This window comes from Hyperolius riggenbachi, chromosome 6 (assembly GCF_040937935.1).
Source record: "Hyperolius riggenbachi isolate aHypRig1 chromosome 6, aHypRig1.pri, whole genome shotgun sequence".
In the NCBI taxonomy this organism is placed as follows: Eukaryota; Metazoa; Chordata; class Amphibia; order Anura; family Hyperoliidae; genus Hyperolius; species Hyperolius riggenbachi.
The window spans coordinates 373372639-373395934 of NC_090651.1; the positions used below are offsets into that span (position 1 = coordinate 373372639).

General features: G+C 46.0%; 1 protein-coding gene across 4 annotated transcripts in view; it reads right to left on the bottom strand.

The window, feature by feature from the left end:
- LOC137521951 (zonadhesin-like) overlaps nt 1-23296 on the bottom strand; it is a 173262-nt gene that overhangs the window by 130392 nt on the left and 19574 nt on the right. For all 4 annotated transcript variants that reach the window (XM_068241908.1, XM_068241910.1, XM_068241909.1 and 1 more), the window contains exon 4: nt 8920-8985. In XM_068241908.1, the coding sequence (XP_068098009.1) occupies nt 8920-8985 (66 nt within the window). The remainder of the gene's footprint in view (nt 1-8919; nt 8986-23296) is intronic.

Sequence of the window (23296 nt, forward strand, 5' to 3'; positions counted from 1 at the left end):
GGCCACCACCACTGCTATTTTGCAAAGGTTTTTTTTTTCCATCATTAAAATAATTTCCCCCTTTACTTACCCTCTCCTCCGAAAACCTCCAGTCTTGTACAGCTCAGAGAGGCAGGCGAGTGAAAGAGGACTATATTTTCACCCACTGCCTCACTGAGCATTGATACCTCCCTGTTCCCCTACTGACAAATAACTTATAGTTTGTAATGCTTGTGTGCATAAGCAATACTGTCTGTAAGTGTAATGCGTGGCAGGGCCGCCACCAGAAATGTTGGGGCCCCTCACACATCATCAGGACTTGGGCCCCCCTCCCTGGGCCCACCCACTGGTTGCTGTGCCCGCCCACTAGCCACCCCACCCCCGTGTACATGCACAAAGTGCACTGCGGTAAAAAATGTGCATTGCTCCGACACTGAAGAAAGTGGCATGCACAGTGTGAGGCGGCAAAAACTGGGCGTGACCATGGCATGTTGTGGGTGGAGCTAAATACTAGCAAAATACAGGTAGTCCCCAGTTAACAAATGAGATAGGGACTTGTAGGTCCGGTCTTATCCTTTATCCATTGTCTTTTGTCCCCCTCTTTTTTTCCTGTGCCTCTTTTGTTCCCCCTCTGTCTCACCTCAGTTTGTGCCTCTTTTGTGTCCCTCTGTGTGACCTCATGTTCCCGTCTCAGCTCTTTTCTCCCTGTGTCTTTTTTGTCCGCCTTTGTTACCTCTTGTCCCCTTCTGTCTCAGCTCGTCCCCCTGCCCTAGCCAGGTATAGGTGCCCCCAGTATAGGTAGCCAGGTGTAGGTTCCCCCAGTATAAGTAGCCAGGTGTAGGTTCCCCCAGTATAGGTAGCCAGGTGTAGATACCCCCAGTATAGGTAGCCTGGTAGAGCTGATGCCCCAGTATTGGCCAGCAAGATACAGGTGCCCCAGTATAGATATTTAACTATAGGTGGTGCCCCGTATAGGTAGCCTGGTATAGCTGCCCCCAGTATAGGTAGCCTGGTATGGGTGGTGCACCAGTATAGGTTAGCCAGGTACAGGTGTCCCTGGTATAGGTAGCAAGCTATAGGCGCCCCAGTATAAGTAGCCAAGTATAGGTGGTGCCCCAGTATAGGTAGTCAGGTATAGGTGGTGCCCCAGTATAGGTATCTAGGTATAGGTGGTTCCAGCCCCAGTATAGGCAGCCAGGTATAGGTGGTGGCCCAGTATAGAAAATCCGCTATAGCGGGCTCACTCATCTGCTCCCCACATTCAAGCGCTGATGTCACTCTTCTCTCAGTGCTGGAACGCGATGTGCTGGTTAGTGAGCCACAGGCCCAAAGCTAGCATATGCGGTCCTTCCAGTGCTTTTGGAGGCCCAGGGCCCCCAGAAGCCTTGGGCCCCTCACTGCAGTGTCAGTTGTCCCCCCCCCCCCCCTGATGTCTGCCCTGCGTAGGGGTTATACTAATGACCACCCAGAGCAACAAGGCTGGTAGCTGAATAATGGAAGTGGCTACACAGGTTGCCCAGAACAACTGCAGCTCTGGGCTTCCGATAACGCTACAAATAAGACACAATGGCAGCGCAGTGCGATGTTGCGCTGCCTTTGTAATAGCAAGCATTCAGACAGGTACAAGACAGGACTATAGATTGGAGCGTAACTAGTAGCAACCGCAGCTCACAGTCACGTCCACAGAAGCAGAGCAAGCTGGCTAACAACAGTCACCAGCGAGCATCCACACAGGCAAGACTACAGGAAAGAACATAACTAATAGCAACCGCAGCCTATCAGTTACGTTCCCAGAACTAGAGTAGCAGGAATACTACCAGTCACCAACGTGGTGATGGCAGAATCCAAGCTATCAGGATAATGGACTTCACTGACCCACCGCGGATGCAGCGAACGTCCATCAGGCATGGAAACGAGGCAATACACAATAATACAGAAAAATAACAAACGGCTCAACTAACGGATAAATATATATTATCAAGTCTGTATATATTACAATATGTGACCCTGCGCTGGTATGTGAATACTGTCCACTATACAAAATATGTTTGGTGGTGCGCGATTGCAAGATACAAAAAAGAAAAGACTCTCAATATAGACACTATCGCGCTACAACCCAAAGAGAAAGTCCTTGCACTTCAACACCAAGATTAAATGTTCATGAAACTTTCAATCCAGTGTTCTTCCAAGCAATAAAAGTGGGCACTCAACAACTGCGTAGGTTCTTGTGTATAATCTACACCTCCACCAACACCCTCAAGACTGGGCAAACACCCTTATCCTAGACCCTCAGTTAGATGGGTCTAATGCACCTTGGGATACTCTCAGTGGACATTCATGGACATTTAATCTTGATGTTGAAGTGCAAGGACTTTCTCTTTGGGTTGTAGCGCGATAGTGTCTATATTGAAAGTCTGCATATATATTTATCAAGAAACTAGCTAAAGCACAAATAATAAGGTCACATTGAACTACAATAACAGAACTATACAGAGTAGCACAGTGCCCAGCAGACAGCGTACTGACCGATACGATGGGCAAGGTCTAAAAGGGGAGACAGACTTTTATGCCGGCATCGACCAATGGATGCAAGCATGCAAATTTCCACACAGCTGAATGGTAATCATTCAATCCTGAACTGGCTTGATTACCATTTTCTAGCTGGTTGTGAATGCAAATGACTCCCATAGGAAATGCATGCAGTATTATGTAACAACATGCCTGCAGGAAATCCAGGGCTATCTGGCCGCAGCTCAGATGCAGCAAGCAATTGGTGGAATGATGACAGCATCCTGAGCTGCCCAGAACTGCAGAGCGATTGCAAATGACAATGTGACTCATTGCGATTGCACAACCAAATGCAAGCAAACAAGCCAGAACTGTCCGTTTGCAGCTCCACTGCAACGGACAGAGCATGCTACAGGAGGAATCCTTACAGTACCCCCCTCCTTTAAAGGTGGCTTCCAGACGCCTATAGAAACTGGCACAATTCTCCTGAACCACCCAAACCAGAAAACCAGATGTAGAAAATCCAGCAAACTGATCTGACTGATAACTCATGAAGGATCGGGACAGCCCGACAAGACCAAATTCCAGAATCAGTCCCACCAAGACTGGACCAATCAGAACCAGAACCTACAGAACCATGCCCATCAGTGCTACAAGCCCCAGTGTGATACCCATCAGAACCGTGATTTTCAGGAAAAAGCAACCCGAAACTCTGAGCGATACCCACCACCTTCCAGGGACTGTCCAAAAATACCAAACCTTCTGCAATGCCCACCGGAACTGTCCTTACCAACACAGTACCCACTGCTGAACCAGTCCAAGGCACCAGGACAAGTTTCCTCAGAAATCTCCCAGAACACTTTAGCTCCATAGCAATCCAAAGAGGTTAGAACGCCCTTTAGGCTCACATGGAGAATGGGGACTCTGGAACCTCTGCCACACCGGACAGAGAACCAGAATTTTTCAAGATACAAGGCAGGGTTTCAGGAACACTCACTAAACCGGACTGAAATTCTGAGACTTCTATTATTTTTACCAGAGAGTCAGAATTATCCATGTTACAGGGAAAGACTTCTGAAACATTCAGAGAACAGGGCTGAAGTTCCCTGGCTGCTACAACATCAGACAGGGACTCAACAATATTAGTTTTACTAGAGTGGATTGTAATTCCAAGACAGCTGCTAAACAGGTGAATATTACTGCAACACAAACTGAAGTAAGCAGAGCCTCTGAGTCCTCTGCTAGAGGTCTTGAAGCATCTTCAGTACTGGGTGAAGCATAAGACTCTGCGACCTCAGCTTCACTGGACAGGATCACTGAACAGTCCATGTTGCAGGGCAGAACCATGGAAACACCTGCTGGACAGCATAATGATTCTGTGACCTGAGCTTTATTGGACAGAACTACTGCATAATTCATGGTACAGGGCGAATTTACTGGAACATTTTCTGGATAAGGCAATGATTCTGTGAATTCAGGTTCACATAACAGATGCTCTGAACCATGAACTAGAGCAAGGTGCTGAAACAGGAAGATCAGGATACAGTGTTTGCAAATCTGACCCACAATTCTTCAACTGTAAAATTGGAAAATTCAGATGCTGGGGTTCTAAGGTTACTAAACATGATTGCTGAGACTTAGGAACTGATGTAGTGCATCTATTGGTGTCTGCTGGATCATATGGTTTGCAGGATGCAGAAAACAAATCAGTAGGAGTCTGTTTGTATTTTTTCGCAAAACGTTTTGCGATTCATTTAACAAATTCCAGGGGTTCATCAAAAACCTCCTCGTTTTCATCAGCAACTTCCTCAGCCCAAGTTCTAATCTTGCTATCAAGCAGGTATAAGATAATAAACCTGGACTGCTGAAATGTGGTGGCTGATCTGAAGAAAGAACATAAATTCAAAATGTTGCAATACTGCAAGAAATTCAAAAAAGACTTATTGCCACCATTATAACGGGTTAGAGAAGCAAGGCGTGCATCTGGAGCAAGGCTAGCAGGTGATGTTGTTGCTAGGGGCAACGGAGAGAACGAATTTACATTGGTTACTGAATGTTGCTCACACTGACTCCTAGAGCGACCATTCAAGATCTCATTCCATGCATCAATTAACGGAATCACAAAGTCATGCACACACAGATTCATTTCAATCAAAGAAAAAGTAGACTCAATGCATGCATGCAAAATTATGTTACTCTTAGGCTTCTTGCACACCAAGACGTTGTGTTAGGTGCCACGTTAAGGTCGCATAACGTGCACCTAACACAACGTATGGTGCTGCAAGAGCCGACGGTAGAGTGAGCCGCGTTAGGCGGCTCGATTCCTATAATGTCTCCCAGAGTGGCGCTGATTGGCCAGCGGGACCACGTGATGCGGAGCGAGACACTCCGCATCACGTGGTCCCGCCAGCCAATCAGCTGCCGCCAGTGCAGTAAATATTAAGTAGCCATGTGCGCGGCTACTGTAGCTGGCTCTCCCCGCCTCCTCTCCGCCCCCCACTGCGCATGTGCAAACAGTCTAACGCGGCTATAGCCGCTCCAACGCCGTAGCATGCTGCACTTTGCGGAGAACGTGCAGCGTGACATGTAACGCAACGTGGGCTGTGTGAACAGCCCACTTGTGTTACATTGCTGTGCGTTGGGGGAGCGTTACAGGCGCACTGACGTGCGCCTGTAACGTCTTGGTGTGTAAGCAGCCTTAGTGTAAAATTCATAGAAATATTTTCGATCATTCTCCAATTCATAAATCAAAGGTTCAATTTCCCATTTTTCAAACGGAGCATACCATTCATTCTTGTCAGAAACTAAACAATTATTCTGGGCATAGTTTACAGTTGGACCAGTCTGCAGGAAGCCAGCTGAAGTGGACTTGGCTTGGTTTACTCCTGACAGAGAATCAACTCGATTAACTGGATCATTACAAGGGTATTTCCTATCCTTAAAGAGAATCTGTATTGTTAAAATCGCACAAAAGTAAACATACCAGTGCGTTAGGGGACATCTCCTATTACCCTCTGTCACAATTTCGCCGCTCCCCGCCGCATTAAAAGTGGTTAAAAACAGTTTTTAAAAGTTTGTTTATAAACAAACAAAATGGCCACCAAAACAGGAAGTAGGTTGATGTACAGTATGTCCACACATAGAAAATACATCCATACACAAGCAGGCTGTATACAGAATTTATTTTGAATCTCAAGAGATTATTTGTGTCTCTTTCCCCCTGCATCTCTCATGCACTGAAGTTTCAGGCTGCTTGTTTCTTGCTGCAAACAGCTTTGCCCTTGTCTGTAATTCTTCAGTATGTGAAAGCCCAGCCAGCTCAAAGGACGATTTATCGAGCTTGTAAAAGATGAGAGAGAAGAGAGAAGCTGCTCTAATCTTAATAATACACAGGCAGTGTGCATAGAGGGGCCTGGAAGGGGGAGTTCATAGCAGAACCACAACACTGAAGAACTTGGCAGCCTTCCAGACACAGGCTGACAAGTCTGACAAGAGAGAGATAAGTTGATTTATTACAGAGACTGTGATAGTACAAAGTGCTGCAGTAAGCCAGAACACATTAGAATAGCTTTTGGAACTTGTAGAATGATAAAAAAACAGGATGCAATTTTTGTTACGGAGTCTCTTTAAGAATGTATAGGACTTGTAACAAGTGTTGAACTAAAGAATATGCAAATTTCCCTTGCTGCACAAACAATTTGATTTGCTCAATACACTGTAATATTTCCTCATAAGAATATTCAGACAATTCTTTCAAACACAAATCTTTATTCCCTCTGGCTAGCAAGGAAAGTTCATTGATAGCTTCATAGGTCCATTTGACTCCCATGAATGACAATTGAATTTCATTATCTGTTAATGACAGAGTCTGACTATGGGTCTGATGCGCAGTTGCTATGGACAACGACATTGCTGGATGTGAACATTTTCTGGAACTTTTATGTTTAGTTTTATGCAAGACTTTAGACTTTGCTGCATACAGATTGCTTTAGATGCTGCTGAAGAAACATTTGATTGATTAGCAATCAGGAGTTCATTAAGAGGATATGGTAATGGAGATATTCTTAACCAGTTATGGACCACAAAAGCTATGAATTCTAAAGGGTTTTTTCTCAGCGTAGTGTGATTCAAAACATCAACTGTCCAATCAAAAAGCTTGCCCTTGAATAAAGTGCAAACTATCTGACCAGCCCAGGTAGAAAATGCTGTTGCCTGAAAATCTGGATTTAATAAAAATCTAACCAACTCTGGCATACATTTGCTTGCTGTTTCTCAGTCAAGCTTTTCAAATCTTTGAAAAGACAGGGAACCATAACACATGATGTTAGAGGCCTCCTCCATGTGATTTTGTGTTGGGCCCATCATAATGTAATGCTTGTGTGCATAAGCAATATTGTGGCTGGATAGTGTAATGGTTAAGGGCTCTACCTCTGACACAGGAGACCTGGGTTCAAATCTCGGCTCTGCCTGTTCAGTAAGCCGTCACCTATTCAGTGAGGAGTTTCTTGGGCAAATCTCCCTATCACTGCTACTGTCTATAGAGCGCGTCCTAGTGGCTGCAGCTCTGGCGCTTTGAGTCCGCCAGGAGAAAAGCGCGATATAAATGTTGTTTGTTTGTCTGTTTACAAATCACAAGTGTAATGCTTGGGGGTTATACTTTGACCACCCAGAACAACAAAGCTGGTAGCTGAATAATGGAAGTGGCTACACAGGTTGCCCAGAACAACTGCAGCTCTGGGCTTCCGATATCGCTACAAATAAGATACAATGGCAGCGCAGTGCGATGTTGCGATGCCTTTGCGATAGCAAGCATTCTGACAGGTACAAGACCGGACTATAGATTGGAGCGTAACTAGTAGCAACCGCAGCTCACAGTCATGTCCACAGAAGCAGAGCAAGCTGGCTAACAACCAGTCACCAGCAAGCATCCACACAGGCAAGACTACAGGAAAGAACGTAACTAATAGCACAGTGCCCGGCAGACAGCGTACTGACCGCTATGATGGGCGAGGTCTAAAAGGGGAGACATACTTTTATGCCGGCATCGACCAATGGATGCAAGCATACACATTTCCACACAGCTGAATGGTAATCATTTAATCCTGAGCTGGCTTTATTACCATTTGCTAGCTGGTTGTGAATGTAAATGATTCCCATAGGCCTGCAGGAAATCCAGGGCTATCTGGCCGCAGCTCAGCTGCAGCAAGCAATTGGTGGAATGATGACAGCATCCTGAGCTGCCCAGAACTGCAGAGCGATTGCAAATGACAATGTGACTCATTGCGATTGCACAACCGAATGCAGGCAGACAAGCCAGAACTGCAATGGACAGAACACGCTACAGGAGGAACCCTTACATAGGTCCATCCAGAGGTAATCAGACAGAGAGAGAGAAGCATGCTTGAGCAATCAGTAATTTCTGAATTTCATACGCGGGGGTAATTGCTGCATTTTAAATTTAGAGTCAAGTGACCTTTAACTTATGAGCGGATTTTTCTTAACTAAAACCACCGTTTTCAATATAAATTGCCGTGTTAGCACTCTGTGATAAATAAGTGGATTTTGGGTTGCAGTTTGGGCACTCGGCCTCTGAAAGGCGCATCACTGATATAGACATTTGCAAATAAGAAATATATCAATTTAAAGGTTGGGAATAACGTTTAGAGTCAATGAACTACCTAAAGACCACGTCACGCCAATGGGTGTCACACCAGGACTGCCTAATGCCCATTGGCATCAAGTCCTGGGGCCGGCTATTGCAGGAGATCGTGATCGCCGCTCGGAGACTGTTAGACGGTGAAACCGCCGTCTTTTTACGTAGTACAGCGCTGCGATTCACGGCAGCACTGTACTGGGGACACAGCTGTCCCCCTGGGGCACAAGAGAGCGATCGGCTCTCATAGGCTGAAGCCTATGACAGCCGATCGCCGTGATTGGCTAGCGGGGGAGGGAGGGGGAGGGAGAGGGAGAAAAAATATATGTATATTTATTAAAAATAAATTACAATAAATATTTGTAAAAAAATAAACAAACAACTGGTGGGCGATCAGGCCCCACCAACAGAAAGCTCTGTTGGTGGGGAGAAAAGGGGGGAGGGGAATCACTTGTGTGCTGTGTTGTGCGGCCCTGCAGCTTGGCCTATTTTGAAAAAATTAGCCTGGTCTTTAGGGGGGTTTAGCACTGTGGTCCTCAAGAGGTTAAACTCAATTTTCAGTAGAAGATCTGTGCCTGAGTCCTGAAAGAGGGACAGCCGTGGCAGAAAGAGGGACAGAGGTAAAGGTTTCAAAAAGAGGCACTGTCCCTCCAAAACAGGGACAGTTGGGAGCTATGGTAAATGCACAATAATACTGATTATCAGTTATCGGTAATTACTTCCGTATATATTAACACCTTTTAAATAGCGTTCTTAGAATAAAAATAATTGTCTCTTACCTGTTCCATAGGGGCGTGCACGTTCTCTATCCGGCTCATAATCTCGTGGCCAAAGTCTATCAGGACCTGTTCATTAACAAAAAAGTTCACAATTAGACACCTGTGAATTATCTATACAATTTAAACTAAAATCAGCATAAAAGTGTACCTGAGGTGAGCCTCGGGTCTAGATCAAACTGATCAAATCAATAATGCAAACTTAAAGAGAACCCGAGGTGGCCTTGTATTACGTAAGTGGGGCACAGAGGCTGGTTGGTCACACTAACACCAGCCTCTGTTGCCCCATCGTGTGTCTCAAAGACCCCCCTGCTCGCCGCTATACCCCCGCAGTGCTGGCGACACGCAGCGTGTCGCCAGCACAATGTTTACTCTAGCGCTGTCTGTCAGCGCCGCTCCGCCGCCTCCCCCGCATCGCCGCTACCCGCCCTCGTCCCTTCCCTCCCGCTGATTGGAGGGAAGGGACGAGGGCGGGTAGCGGCGATGCGGAGGAGGCGTGGGAGCGGCGCTGACAGACAGCGCTAGAGTAAACATTGTGCTGGCGACGCGCTGCGTGTCGCCAGCACTGCGGGGAGTATAGCGGCGAGCAGGGGGGTCTTTGAGACACACGATGGGGCAACAGAGGCTGGTGTTAGTGTGCCCAACCAGCCTCTGTGCCCCACTAACGTAATACAAGGCCACCTCGGGTTCTCTTTAAAGAGAAACTCCGACCAAGAATTGAACCTTATCCCAATCAGTAGCTGATACCCCCTTTTACAGGAGAAGTCTATTCCTTTTCTCAAACAGATCATCAGGGGGCGCTGTATGGCTGATATTTTGGTGAAACCCCTCCCACAAGAAACTCTGAAGACCGTGGTACTCCTGGCAGTTTCCTGTCTGTGAACCTTGTTGCATTGTGGGAAATAGCTGTTTACAGCTGTTTCCAACTGCCAAAAAAGCATGCAGCAGCTACAGCACCTGCCAACAGTAAAAATGTCACCATGTAATAAATGTCAGAATGTAAATAAATTAGGGATTTAAAAGATTTTACAATGGGCAAACACTGACTAAATCATTTATACATAATTATTGTAAAAATGAAGCACTTTTTTATTACATTATTTTCACTGGAGTTCCTCTTTAAAGAGAACTAACTGGAGAGAGAGGTGTACAGAGGCTACCATATTTATTTCCATTTAAGCAATGCCAGTTGCCTGGCTATCGTGCTGACCCTCTGCCTCTAATATTTTCAGCCATGGCCCCTGAACAAGCGTGCAGCAGATCAGGTGTTTCTGACAATTTTGTCAGATCTGACAAGATTAGCTGCATGCTCATTCCTGGTGTGATTCACACTACTGCAGGAAAATAGCTCAGCAGGGCTGCCAGGCAACTGGTATTGCTTAAAAGGAAATAAATATGGCAGCCTCCATATACCTCTCACTACAGTTCTCCTTTATGTTTGGAATTTTCTGCACATGTTTCATTCTGTTTTCACTATGCAGTGTAGTCCAGAGGGGACAGTGTATTAAGTAAGGGCTGGTTTACACTAGAGTGGATGCAAAACAGAAACGGTAAGCACATGCGCTAGGTGGATGCGGTCCATCCGTTTGAAATCCACTTGCAACAATTTCCCCATTCGCTCCACTTCCGCTCATTTGCCCATCCACTCCTGCATCTATCACGTCCACAGCCCCGCCCACCTGTCCCACCGCCACCGCTCGACCCATCTATATTCAGCCCAGAGGCCGGCTGGAGCATGGGGCTCTCCATAGGCTGCATTATGCTGAGTACACACGTTGCGATTTCCCGCTCGATCAGGATTGATTCAATTATTTCCAACATGTTCGATCGAACATGTTGGAAATAATCGAACGATCCCGCTCGATCCCGCGGATCGGGTGGGAAATCGCAGCATGTGTACCCAGCATCAGGCCAATTCTCTCTAGCAACAGGGAGAATTTTCATTGGTCAACCATAAACCAATGAGAATTCTCCCTGTTGCTGAGGATTCCCATTGGTCTTTTGCAGCCCAGTGGAGATCCCCATGGTTATGCCAGCCACCGGCAGTGTAGGAGGGACCAACCAGTGGCGATCAGCGATGGGACACGCGAGTATTACGCCTCAGTGCCGATCAAAACAGGGGTTGCTGAAGCAGCAAATAGCCTATATGTTTCTGTCCGAACCGGGAAAATGTGCCAAGTTCGGACTCTGGGCCTGATTCACAAAGCGCTGCTAACAGTTAGCATGCTGGTGAAAAGCTTAGGCATGATAGGCATGATAAGTTTAGGCGTGATAAGTTTAGGTGTGATAAGTTTAGACATGATACGTTTAGGCATGATAAGTTTAGGCATGATAAGTTTAGGGGTGATAAGTTTAGGTGTGATAAGTTTAGGCATGATGGGCTCGATTCACAAAGCGGTGCTAACCCAGTTAGAGATTTTAGGCATGATAACCATTGCACCACTCTGGTGAAAAGCCAGTTTGATAAGTTTAGGCATGATAAATTTAGGTGTGATAAGTTTAGGCTTGCTAAGTTTAGATAAGTTTAGATCGCTTGCAAAGTCCCGCACGCAAAGCAGCGCCATTAAACTTTATACGAAGTGCACCAGTCTTTGCTAGCGTAAAACTTTTGATCAGCTGTGCACTGCGGTGTTAACGCAGTTGGGGCTTGATTCACAAAAAAGTGCTAACTGTTAGCACGGCCGTTTTCGCATTTTCGCATTGCGCGCGATCGCGAATTTTCGCGCGAAACGATAACGTTTTTGCACGCAAATGCGAATTTTCACGCGAAAACGATATCGATTTTGCGGTAACATTCGTGATTGCGCGTGAAAACGTTATCGTTTCGCGCGAAAATTCACAATCGCGCGCAATGCGAAAATTCGCGCGAAAACGGCCGTGCTAACCGTTAGCACCCTTTTGTGAATCAAGCCCATGGTGCTTAAACTTATCGGGCCTGATTCACAAAGCGGTGCTAACAGTTAGCACCGTGGTGAAAAGCCCTTTATCATGCCTAAACTCAGTTTAGGCATGATAAGTTTAGGTGTGATAAGTTTAGGTGTGATAAGTTTAAGCGCCAACTGCGTTAGCACCGCAGTGCACAGCTGATCAAAAGTTTTGCGCTAGCAAAGTCTGGTACGCTTCGCATAGAGTTTAATGGCGCTGCTTTGCGTGCGGGACTTTGCACGCTATCTACACTTATCTAAACTTAGCATGCCTAAACTTATCACACCTAAACTTATCACACCTAAACTGGCTTTTCACCAGTGTGGTGCAAAGGTTATCATGCCTAAAGTCTCTAACTGGGTTAGCACCGCTTTGTGAATCGAGCCCTTAAAGTCTTTTAGGCGTGATAACTGAGTTATCACCGCTTTGTGAATCAGGCCCATCATGCCTAAACTTATCACACCTAGGCCTCGATTCACCAAGCGGTGATAACTCAGTTATCACGCCTAAAGGACTTTAGGCGTGATGACCTTTTCACCACTGAGTTATCACCGCTTTTTCCTGCTCTTCGCGCGAAGTGAGAGCGCGCGCAAAGTCCCATAGGGTTTAATGGGAGCTTCGCGCGAAGCGTCGGGTGCTGCGCGCGCACTTACGCGCGTACGCGCGGTAACTTCGCGCGAAGCCCTTCTTATCATGCCTAAACTGAGTTTAGGCGTGATAAGGGCCTTTTCACTACGGTGCTAACACTTTGCACCGCTTGGTGAATCGAGCCCCTAAACTTATCACACCTAAACTTATCATGCCTAAACTGAATTTAGGCATGATAAAGGGCTTTTCACCAGGGTGCTAACTGTTAGCACCGCTTTGTGAATCAGGCCCGATAAGTTTAGGGGCTCGATTCACAAAGCGGTGCTAACCCAGTTAGCATGCCTAAAAGACTTTAGGCATGATAACCATTGCACCATGCTGGTGAAAAGCCAGTTTAGGCGTGATAAGTTTAGGTGTGATAAGTTTAGGTGTGATAAGTTTAGGTGTGATAAGTTTAGGTGTGATAAGTTTAGACATAATGGGCTCGATTCACCAAGCGGTGATAACCCAGTTATCACGCCTAAAAGACTTTAGGCGTGATGACCTTTTCACCACTGAGTTATCACCGCTTTTTCCTGCTCTTCGCGCGAAGTTACCGCGCGAACGCGCGTTCGCGCGTTCGCGCGTGAGAGCGCGCGCAAAGTCCCATAGGGCTTAATGGGAGCTTCGCGCGAAGCGGGGACGCTGCGCGCGCACGCGCGCGGTTGCGCGCGCAAAACTTTGCGCGCGGCAACTTCGCGCGAGTTTCTTCTTATCATGCCTAAAGTGACTTTAGGCGTGATAAGGGCCTTTTCACCACGGTGCTAACACTTTGCACCGCTTGGTGAATCGAGCCCAATGGGCCTGATTTACAAAGCGGTGCTAACAGTTAGCACGCTGGTGAAAAGCCCTTTATCATGCCTAAACTCAGTTTAGGCATGATGGGCTCGATTCACAAAGCGGTGCTAACAGTTAGCACCCTGGTGAAAAGCCCTTTATCATGCCTAAACTCAGTTTAGGCATGATAAGTTTAGGTGTGATAAGTTTAGGCATGCTAAGTTTAAGCGCCAACTGCGTTAGCACCGCAGTGCACAGCTGATCAAAAGTTTTACTCTAGCAAAGACTGGTGCACTTCGTATAAAGTTTAATGGCGCTGCTTTGCGTGCGGGACTTTGCAAGCGATCTAAACTTATCTAAACTTAGCATGCCTAAACTTATCACACCTAAACTTATCACACCTAAACTTATCACGCCTAAACTGGCTTTTCACCAGCATGGTGCAATGGTTATCATGCCTAAAGTCTTTTAGGCATGCTAACTGGGTTAGCACCGCTTTGTGAATCGAGCCCTAGGTGTGATAAGTTTAGGGGCTCGATTCACAAAGCGGTGCTAACCCAGTTAGCATGCCTAAAAGACTTTAGGCATGATAACCATTGCACCATGCTGGTGAAAAGCCAGTTTAGGCGTGATAAGTTTAGGTGTGATAAGTTTAGGTGTGATAAGTTTAGGCATGCTAAGTTTAGATAAGTTTAGATCGCTTGCAAAGTCCCGCACGCAAAGCAGCGCCATTAAACTTTATACAAAGTGCACCAGTCTTTGCTAGCGTAAAACTTTTGATCAGCTGTGCACTGCGGTGCTAACGCAGTTGGCGCTTAAACTTAGCATGCCTAAACTTATCACACCTAAACTTATCATGCCTAAACTTATCACACCTAAACTTATCACACCTAAACTTATCATGCCTAAACTGAGTTTAGGCATGATAAAGGGCTTTTCACCAGGGTGCTAACTGTTAGCACCGCTTTGTGAATCAGGCCCTAGGTGAGATAAGTTTAGGCATGATAAGTTTAGGTGTGATAAGTTTAGACATGAGGGGCTCGATTCACCAAGCGGTGCAAAGTGTTAGCACCGTGGTGAAAAGGCCCTTATCACGCCTAAACTCAGTTTAGGCATGATAAGAAGGGCTTCGCGCGAAGTTACCGCGCGTACACGCGTTCGCGCGTAGGCGCGTAAGTGCGCGCGCAGCACCCGACGCTTCGCGCGAAGCTCCCATTAAACCCTATGGGACTTTGCGCGCGCTCTCACGCGCGTACGCGCGAACGCGCGGTAACTTCGCGCGAAGAGCAGGAAAAAGCGGTGATAACTCAGTGGTGAAAAGGTCATCACGCCTAAAGTCCTTTAGGCGTGATAACTGAGTTATCACCGCTTGGTGAATCGAGGCCGAGGGGCCTGATTCACAAAGCGGTGATAACTCAGTTATCACACCTAAAAGACTTTAGGCATGATAACCTTTGCACCACACTGGTGAAAAGCCAGTTTAGGCGTGATAAGTTTAGGTGTGATAAGTTTAGGTGTGATAAGTTTAGGCATGCTAAGTTTAGATAAGTGTAGATAGCGTGCAAAGTCCCGCACGCAAAGCAGCGCCATTAAACTCTATGCGAAGTGCACCAGACTTTGCTAGCGCAAAACTTTTGATCAGCTGTGCACTGCGGTGCTAACGCAGTTGGGGCCTGATTCACAAAGTGGTGCTAACAGTTAGCACCCTGGTGAAAAGCCCTTTATCACGCCTAAACTCAGTTTAGGCATGATAAGTTTAGGGGCTTGATTCACAAAGCGGTGCAAAGTGTTAGCACCGTGGTGAAAAGGCCCTTATCACGCCTAAACTCAGTTTAGGCATGATAAGAAGGGCTTCGCGCGAAGTTACCGCGCGTACACGCGTTCGCGCGTAGGCGCGTAAGTGCGCGCGCAGCACCCGACGCTTCGCGCGAAGCTCCCATTAAACCCTATGGGACTTTGCGCGCGCTCTCACGCGCGTACGCGCGAACGCGCGTTCGCGCGGTAACTTCGCGCGAAGAGCAGGAAAAAGCGGTGATAACTCAGTGGTGAAAAGGTCATCACGCCTAAAGTCCTTTAGGCGTGATAACTGAGTTATCACCGCTTGGTGAATCGAGGCCTAGGTGTGATAAGTTTAGGCATGATAAGTTTAGGTGTGATAAGTTTAGGCATGATGGGCTCGATTCACAAAGCGGTGCTAACCCAGTTAGAGACTTTAGGCGTGATAACCATTGCACCACGCTGGTGAAAAGCCAGTTTAGGCGTGATAAGTTTAGGTGTGATAAGTTTAGGTGTGATAAGTTTAGGCATGCTAAGTTTAGATAAGTGTAGATAGCATGCAAAGTCCCGCACGCAAAGCAGCGCCAATAAACTCTATGCGAAGTGCACCAGACTTTGCTACCGCAAAACTTTTGATCAGCTGTGTACTGCGGTGCTAACGCAGTTGGTGCTTAAACTTATCATGCCTAAACTTATCACACCTAAACTTATCATGCCTAAACTTATCACACCTAAACTTATCACACCTAAACTTATCATGCCTAAACTGAGTTTAGGCATGATAAAGGGCTTTTCACCAGGGTGCTAACTGTTAGCACCGCTTTGTGAATCAGGCCCGATAAAGTTTAAGCACCAACTGCGTTAGCACCGCAGTGCACAGCTGATCAAAAGTTTTGCGCTAGCAAAGTCTGGTGCATTTCGTATAGAGTTTAATGGCGCTACTTTACGTGCGGTGGACTTTGCGTGCGATCTAAACCTATCATGCCTAAACTTATCACGCCTAAACTTATCGGGCTCGATTCACAAAGCGGTGCAAAGTGTTAGCACCATGGTGAAAAGGCCCTTATCACGCCTAAAGTCACTTTAGGCATGATAAGAAGAAACTCGCGCGAAGTTGCCACGCGTACGCGCGTAAGTGCGCGCGCAACACCCGACGCTTCGCGCGAAGCTCCCATTAAACCCTATGGGACTTGCCGCGCGTACGCGCGAAGAGCAGGAAAAATCGGTGATAACTCAGTGGTGAAAAGGTCATCACGCCTAAAGTCTTTTAGGCGTGATAACTGGGTTATCACCGCTTTGTGAATCGAGGCCATCATGCCTAAACTTATCACACCTAAACTTATCACACCTAAACTAAAGGGCTTTTCACCAGCGTGCTAACTGTTAGCACCGCTTTGTGAATCAGGCCCATTGAGGGCAGCCATGTTCTATTTGGCACACTGTCACAGGCTGAGGGCTGGAGATGCTATCAGCTTGCCTGTGTGTAAATGCACTCCCCCCTCCTCCTCCCTCCTCCTCTCTGCCTCTGAAATCTCTGGCTAGTAACACCTCCTCCTTCTCCTGCCCAGACTGAGCTCCCATAAGCCCTTGCTACTGTCTGAAAATGCCCTTATGCAGACATTTTTCCACATAAGGGCATATACGTCCACATGAACTACGTTTCGCACTACGTGTAATTTCGTATTGCATAGTTACGATTTGCCTCCGTAGTTAAAATCTGATTCCGTAGTCGTAGTTTAGCTACGCGTAATTGCGGAAAACTACGAGTATTTCCTGCGTAGCGTAGAATGCTCACTACGATCATCCCTACTATAAATATTTGGATCCACTTTCTGTTCTAAGCAGAGCTTATTCATTGTTCTGAAACAGCGCTTAGAAAAGCGCTTTAAAAAAAACGCAGCGCGCAGGCAAGCGCCAGGAGGCGATAAAAATAATGTCACCTTGTAATAAATGTCATAATGTAAATCAGAGATTTAAAACATTTTACAATGGTCAAACACTGAAAATGAAGCACTTTTTTTATTACATTATTTTCACTGGAGTTCCTCTTTAACTTATTAACTATCAGTATGTATATGATAGGCATTTGGTGTTTTACAAGGAATTGCCATATCTGCGATTGAGTAGACAACTGCATGATTTTATCAGTAATCAATGCATGTATTTGCACTGAAATGAAGTATATATATGCTGCCACTAGGTGGCATTCAGAGCCTGATATAAATTAGTTGAACATCTTTGCACGGAATTACTTTGACAGCAATAAGGTTTATATAATTATAATTTTAATATTTTATACAAATTTAGTGTGGATTGTAAAATGTATCCATATATATCTATATGTTTATAAGGTAGTTAATATTTGTTATGACAGCGCCCTCCTGGCGTGTATCGTGAACGGAGGAGGCACATTGAAAGTAGCGTCGTCCAATTGGGCAGTTCCCGGCGGGCAGGAGGCGGCTTTGCGTGTAATTGACATAAAAAGAATGACGCTCTGGCCTTTGTTAGCCCCTGATGAGTCCTATTGGACGAAACGTGTAGGGTGGAGCTAGAGCGTCATGACGTCAAAAGCAGGAAGTTACTGGCCGGCCTCGAGTGGTAATGTTAGTGGGAGCCACCAGAGGGAGAGGGGATCTAATTGGCAGCAGGACGCTGCAGACCCAACCCCGATCTACAATGAGTGGATGGCATACTATTTATTAAATAGCCGATCGCTGTCAGGCAGCTCTACTGCGCAGGCGCAAGTCTCCTGCGCCTGCGCAGTAGAGAGGATCCGATGGAGATCGGCTATTTTCGCCTATCTCTGTGCAGAGAGCTGCAACAGTGCCCCCGTTGGAGCCAGAAAAGGTAAATAAATCAGCCCTTATCAACGCTTGTCAGGCTTGTCAAGGGAGGATTCCGGGACACTTCGGGGGAGCCAGCTCTGGACTGCCTGCAGCTACAGGGGTGAGGGAAGCCTCATTGGGACCCTGAGGTTTCCCCCTCCCGAGGTGAGTACCCCCCAGGGGGAACTTTTTTTTTTACATGTTCTCTTTCAGAAAAAAATTCATTATTTTTCAGTTTTCGGCCATTATAGCTTTAAAATAATACATGCTATCATAATTAAAACCTATGTATTTTATTTGCCCATTTGTCTCGGTTATTACACCATTTACATTTTGTCCCTATCACAATGTATGCTGCCAATATTTTATTTGAAAATAAAGGTGAATTTTTTTCAGTTTTGCGTCCATCACTATTTACAAGCTTATAATTTAAAAATGTTCGTGGTATACCCTCTTCACATGCACATTTAAAAAGTTTAGACTTTTTTTTCAGTAAAAATTTTATTTGGGTAATTTTTGGTGTGGGAGGTAAACAGTTAATTTTAAATGTATTAATGTGGGTTTATTTTATAAAATAATAACTATGTAGATGTAGTTTTTACTATTTGGCCACAAGATGGCCACAGTGAGTTTTTGTTTTTTTTACTCCTGGAAGCGAGCACTCTCGTTTCCAGGAAGCATTAGGAAGATGGGAAAGGTTTTTTTTTTTTTTAAGAAAGACTGCGGCCTCTGATAAGAAGCTATCGGTTTTTCTGTCGGGGACATAGATTAACCTTTTCGGGACCGGCCACCTACCCCCCCTTAAGGACCAGTCATTTTGCGCGGGAAGGGGGTGCGCGCGTTTGGGGGGGTCAGGCGGCCGGATCCCGTGTGTGGCTGGCTAGAGTGGTGTCCCCCATGGTAGCCTGTGCCTCCCCCTTCTGCCCGCAGCCTTCACTTACCTTCCAGGCTCCAGCGATGAGCCGCACGGGACCCTCTTCTCCGGCCGGCATCTCCGTTCTGTCTGACGAGCAGTTCCGGGTCGCGGCTTGATGACGTCATCAAGCCGGGACCCGGCGCTGACGTCAGATGAAGCGGAGATGCCGGCCAGAGTGGAGGGGGGCGCCGATCGTCGCTGGAACGGCAGGGAGGTGAGTGGATCCTCTTCTTTCCCCCCCTGCCGCCGCAGCTGTCAAACAGATCACTACGATCCGACGGCGATCGTAGTGATCGTGTGATCAGCAGCCATACGCGATGGCTGCTGATCACTCGGGGGAGATGTCGGCTGTCATATGACAGCTTAATCTCCCCCTCCGGGTGCGCACGATCGCGTCGGGAGTGGAAATTGCGGGCCGGCGTAGATCCTACGCCGCATCAGGCTAGAACAGCCACAAGTGCGGCGTAGGATCTCATTCACATGGTCCCGAAAAGGTTAATGAATGGGAACTATGTTCCCATTCATTGATCTCCGGGATAACGGGGGCGGCATGGGAGTGCGCAGGTGTGCGCTCGATTGTGCGCGAGAGAGCGCAGAAGCACGCAGCAGCCACCTGGTCGTGACAATCACGCCGAGGCGGCAAGAATGGTTAAAGACAGGAGATAAGCTTAGTGAATTGAGGCCATTTTCTATTAAATTGTGAGTGGAACGTGGCACCAGGGCAGGATTTTCATTCTAAAGTGTTTTGTTTTCCTATAAAAAAATATATATATTTTGAGATACAAAGACTAGCACTGGCTGTGATGTTACATTTCAAATAAAAAAGAATCTCCTTTGTTAATGGATACAGATACAACCTACACAAACCTAAGTACAGCTGTTGGTTCCTATTTTTAATGTGAAAAGTAGGAATATACTTGCAAAGCTACTAAATAATACTTAGACATTATTTGTACACTAGCCATCTTAGCCCGTTTAAAAACGGGCTGCAGTCTATTACCGCCACTGCACGTGTGCGCACCTGTCTGCCCGTGCACACACCCGCCCGGCTAACTGGCCCCGTCCTTTTGTCTCAATGGTCTGTGCTGCGCACATGCGCAGTAGAAAAAGCAGGGGCCCAAGGACACAGAGACAGGAGTACGCAGGGACAGTTAGCTTTTATTACAGTAGCTAGGATTGTAGTTTTAGAACACTTGCTTTATTTATAGCTGTCTTTTAAAGGAGAACTGTAGTGAGAGGTATATGGTGGCTGCCATATTGATTTCCTTTTAAGCAATACCAGTTGCCTGGCAGCCCTGCTGAGCTATTTGCCTGCAGTAGTGTCTAAATCACACCAGAAACATGCTTGCTGGTAATCTTGTCAGATCTGACAAAAATGTCAGAAACACCTGATGTGCTGCATGCTTGTTCAGGGTCTAGGGCTAAGAGTATTAGAGGCAGAGGATCTGCAAGTTAGCCAGGCAACTGGTATTGCTTAAAAGGAAATAAATATGGCAGCCTCCATATACCTCTCATTACAGTTCTCCTTTAAGTGCAAAGTGACATTAAAATGTAAATAGTAGTAGTCAATAAGATTCCGATAATCAGTCCATAATCAAGTCATATAAAACAATAGTAACATGTTTCATTATAAATATACAGTATATAAGTAGTTAACACTCAGGCTGGGTGCACACATGGCAGAAACGCTTGCAGAGTTTGAAACGCTGCATTTTATGCAGCACAAGAAGTCTATGGGCCGCAGGAAAAAAACGCAAACGCATTTTCCAAGCATATTTACAGGAAGTGTTCGGCAGACGCTGGCAGTGTTGCATAATATGCAGGCTGGCTGCCAAAACGCACATAAGGAAAGTCTTTGGGAATGCATGTGGCATGCGTTTTTGTATACGTTTTCCACTTAAAAAATTAAAAGATCAAAGTTCTGTGACAGATTTCCGCTTCCTGTTCTCTGCCCAGTGATTTGCATCTATTTAAAAGAAATGGCATATGCGTTCCCATGGACTTTCATTGTGTGCGTTTTGGCAGCCAGCCTGCATATTATGCAACACAGCCAAAAGGCTGGGAACACCGCAGAATTGCATGCATTTGTCCCATAACATATAGGCTGGAAACACACATTGGCCCAGTGCACACCAAAAACCTCTAGCAGATCTGCAAAACGCTAGAGGTTTTTGAAGCAGATTTGCAGAGCGATTCTAGGCATGTTCAGAGAGGTTTTCTAAACAAGCCTAGCGTTTTTGAGAGCGTTTTTGTGTAGTAGATGTCATATATTGTTACAGTAAAGCTGTTACTGAACAGCTTCTGTAACAAAAACGCCTGAAAAACCGCTCTGATCTAGCGTTTTTCAGAGCGGTTTTCCACTTTCCTATACTTTACATTAAGGCAGAAACGCCTCAGAAATCTAAAATGCTGCAGCCCCCGAGTTTGCATTTGTGGAAAAAACCAACCGCTCTGGTGTGCACCAGCCCATTCACTTTCATTAGCCAAGCGGTTTTCCCCAGCAAGCGTTTTAAAAAAAACGCTCCAGAACCGCTCCGGTGTGCACTGGGCCTATGAGTGTTAAAGTTTGAATATGGCTGGAAACACACTAGGCCAGGGGCGTAGCAATAGGGGTTGCAGAGGCTGCGGCCGCATCGGGGCCCTTGGGCCAGAGGGGCCCCCGAAGGATCCTTCCTCAACTACAGTATTAGCTCTCTATTGGTCCTGTGCTCATAATAATCACTTCTATAGATACTTTGAATAGTGGTACGTATTAACAAACTGTTCCCCATCCCCTTCTTGCACCTCTGACACTGTAGTTGCCATTGGCAGGTTTTGGTGCGCCGTATCACTTGTTATGTATAGAGTGCTTGGGGGGCCCCATTGCAAAACTTGCATCGGGGCCCACAGCTCCTTAGCTACGCCCCTGCACTAGGCAGTGCGGGAAACATAGCGTTTTGCTGCATAGGCATTTGTGCGTTTTCAGTGCGTTTTCTGTGCATTTGCATTCTGCTTTTTTTTTCCCGCACGTCCATCTTTCTTGTGTTTTAATGCATTTGTGGTTCGCATATATAAATTGCATATGCGTTTTGTATGCGTTTTGCATGCATTTTTTAATGCGTTTTATGCAAATCACTAGGAAGTCAACAGGAAGTGAAAATACATCATCAAACTTGTATTATTTAAAAAAAAACAACGCATATAAAGATCATTCAAAACGCACTAAAACGCAATACCTCTGCATCACCATTGACTTTCATTATGTGCGTTTTTGATGCGTTTTTGAAAAATATGCAACAAAACCAGCTTTTTTAAAAATGCACATTGCAGAACGCAAGCATATGCGTTTTTTTATGCGGCCCATTGACTTGCATTATGTACGTTTTCGCTGCGTTTTCCGCAACGCTAGTGTTTCTGTCTTGTGTGTTTCCAGCCTTTAGGCTGCTCTCACAGTGCGACGTTAAAGTCGCACGTTATAAAAAGTAATAACACAGACTAACGCACAGGAACACAAAGTATGTGCGACATTCACAGCGCTCACGTTGCGTTGTGTGTAACGTGTAGCAATATTAGAAAGTGCTGCATGCTGTGCGTTCTCTGCGTTATTAGCTTTGTTGGACTGTTTGCACATGCTCAGTAATGTTTTTGATTTTTTTTTTAAATGTGACGCATGCGCCGTTTTCGTTCTATCAGTATGCAACAAAAACGGCGCATCAAGAGACGCATAACGCAGTTCAATATAACGTCCAAATTCAAAACTAACATGCGTTGCGTTAGGGGCACGTTATGCGACCTTAACGTTGCATCAAACGCAACGTCGTCTTAGCGTGAAAGAGCCCTTAGGGTATTGCAGTCTGAAAACCCAAATTCGCCCATCCCCGCACTTCAGCATCCAGATCAGTGGTCTGGGTCAGGGGAAGGTGACATGTTTGCGCTTCAAGTTGCAAATAAGTGAACTCCCACTGACCCTGAGCACATGTCTGGGTGCTGAAGCGCGGGGATGGGTGAATTCGGGTTTCTGAATTTCAATAACCAACACTAGTGATTATTATCAGTTATCAGTAGTTCAATACACCTGAACGCTCTATAAATGGCATTCATAAGGTGCGTACACACATGCGACTATAGTCGTTTGAAACGATCGTTCCCCGATCCTTTCAAACGACGATCATTTTAAAAAAAAAAGGAGCCAACGACCATTAAGTCTAACGACGGACGAGCTAGATCGTTCCAAACGAATGATCTAGCTTGGCGGATTTTTCCCAACGACGATCGTTTGCAAAAGTAGTACATCGTTGGAAAACGGTCGTTCGTACTCGGCTTGACATGCACATTTCACTATTTCTCCATGGAACTTTTCATTTTTATGCGCAGGCGCAATAGTTACTTTTACGTGATGTAACGTTCGTTCTAACGATCTGATCGTTACGCACCTTTTAAAACTAACTTTACTTAGGTCGTTCTTTCATCAATTAAAAGTTCGTTCGTCGTTGACAACGAACGATCGTTGTCACATGTGTGTACGTAGCTTAAGAATAGAAAGAGTTGTCTCTTT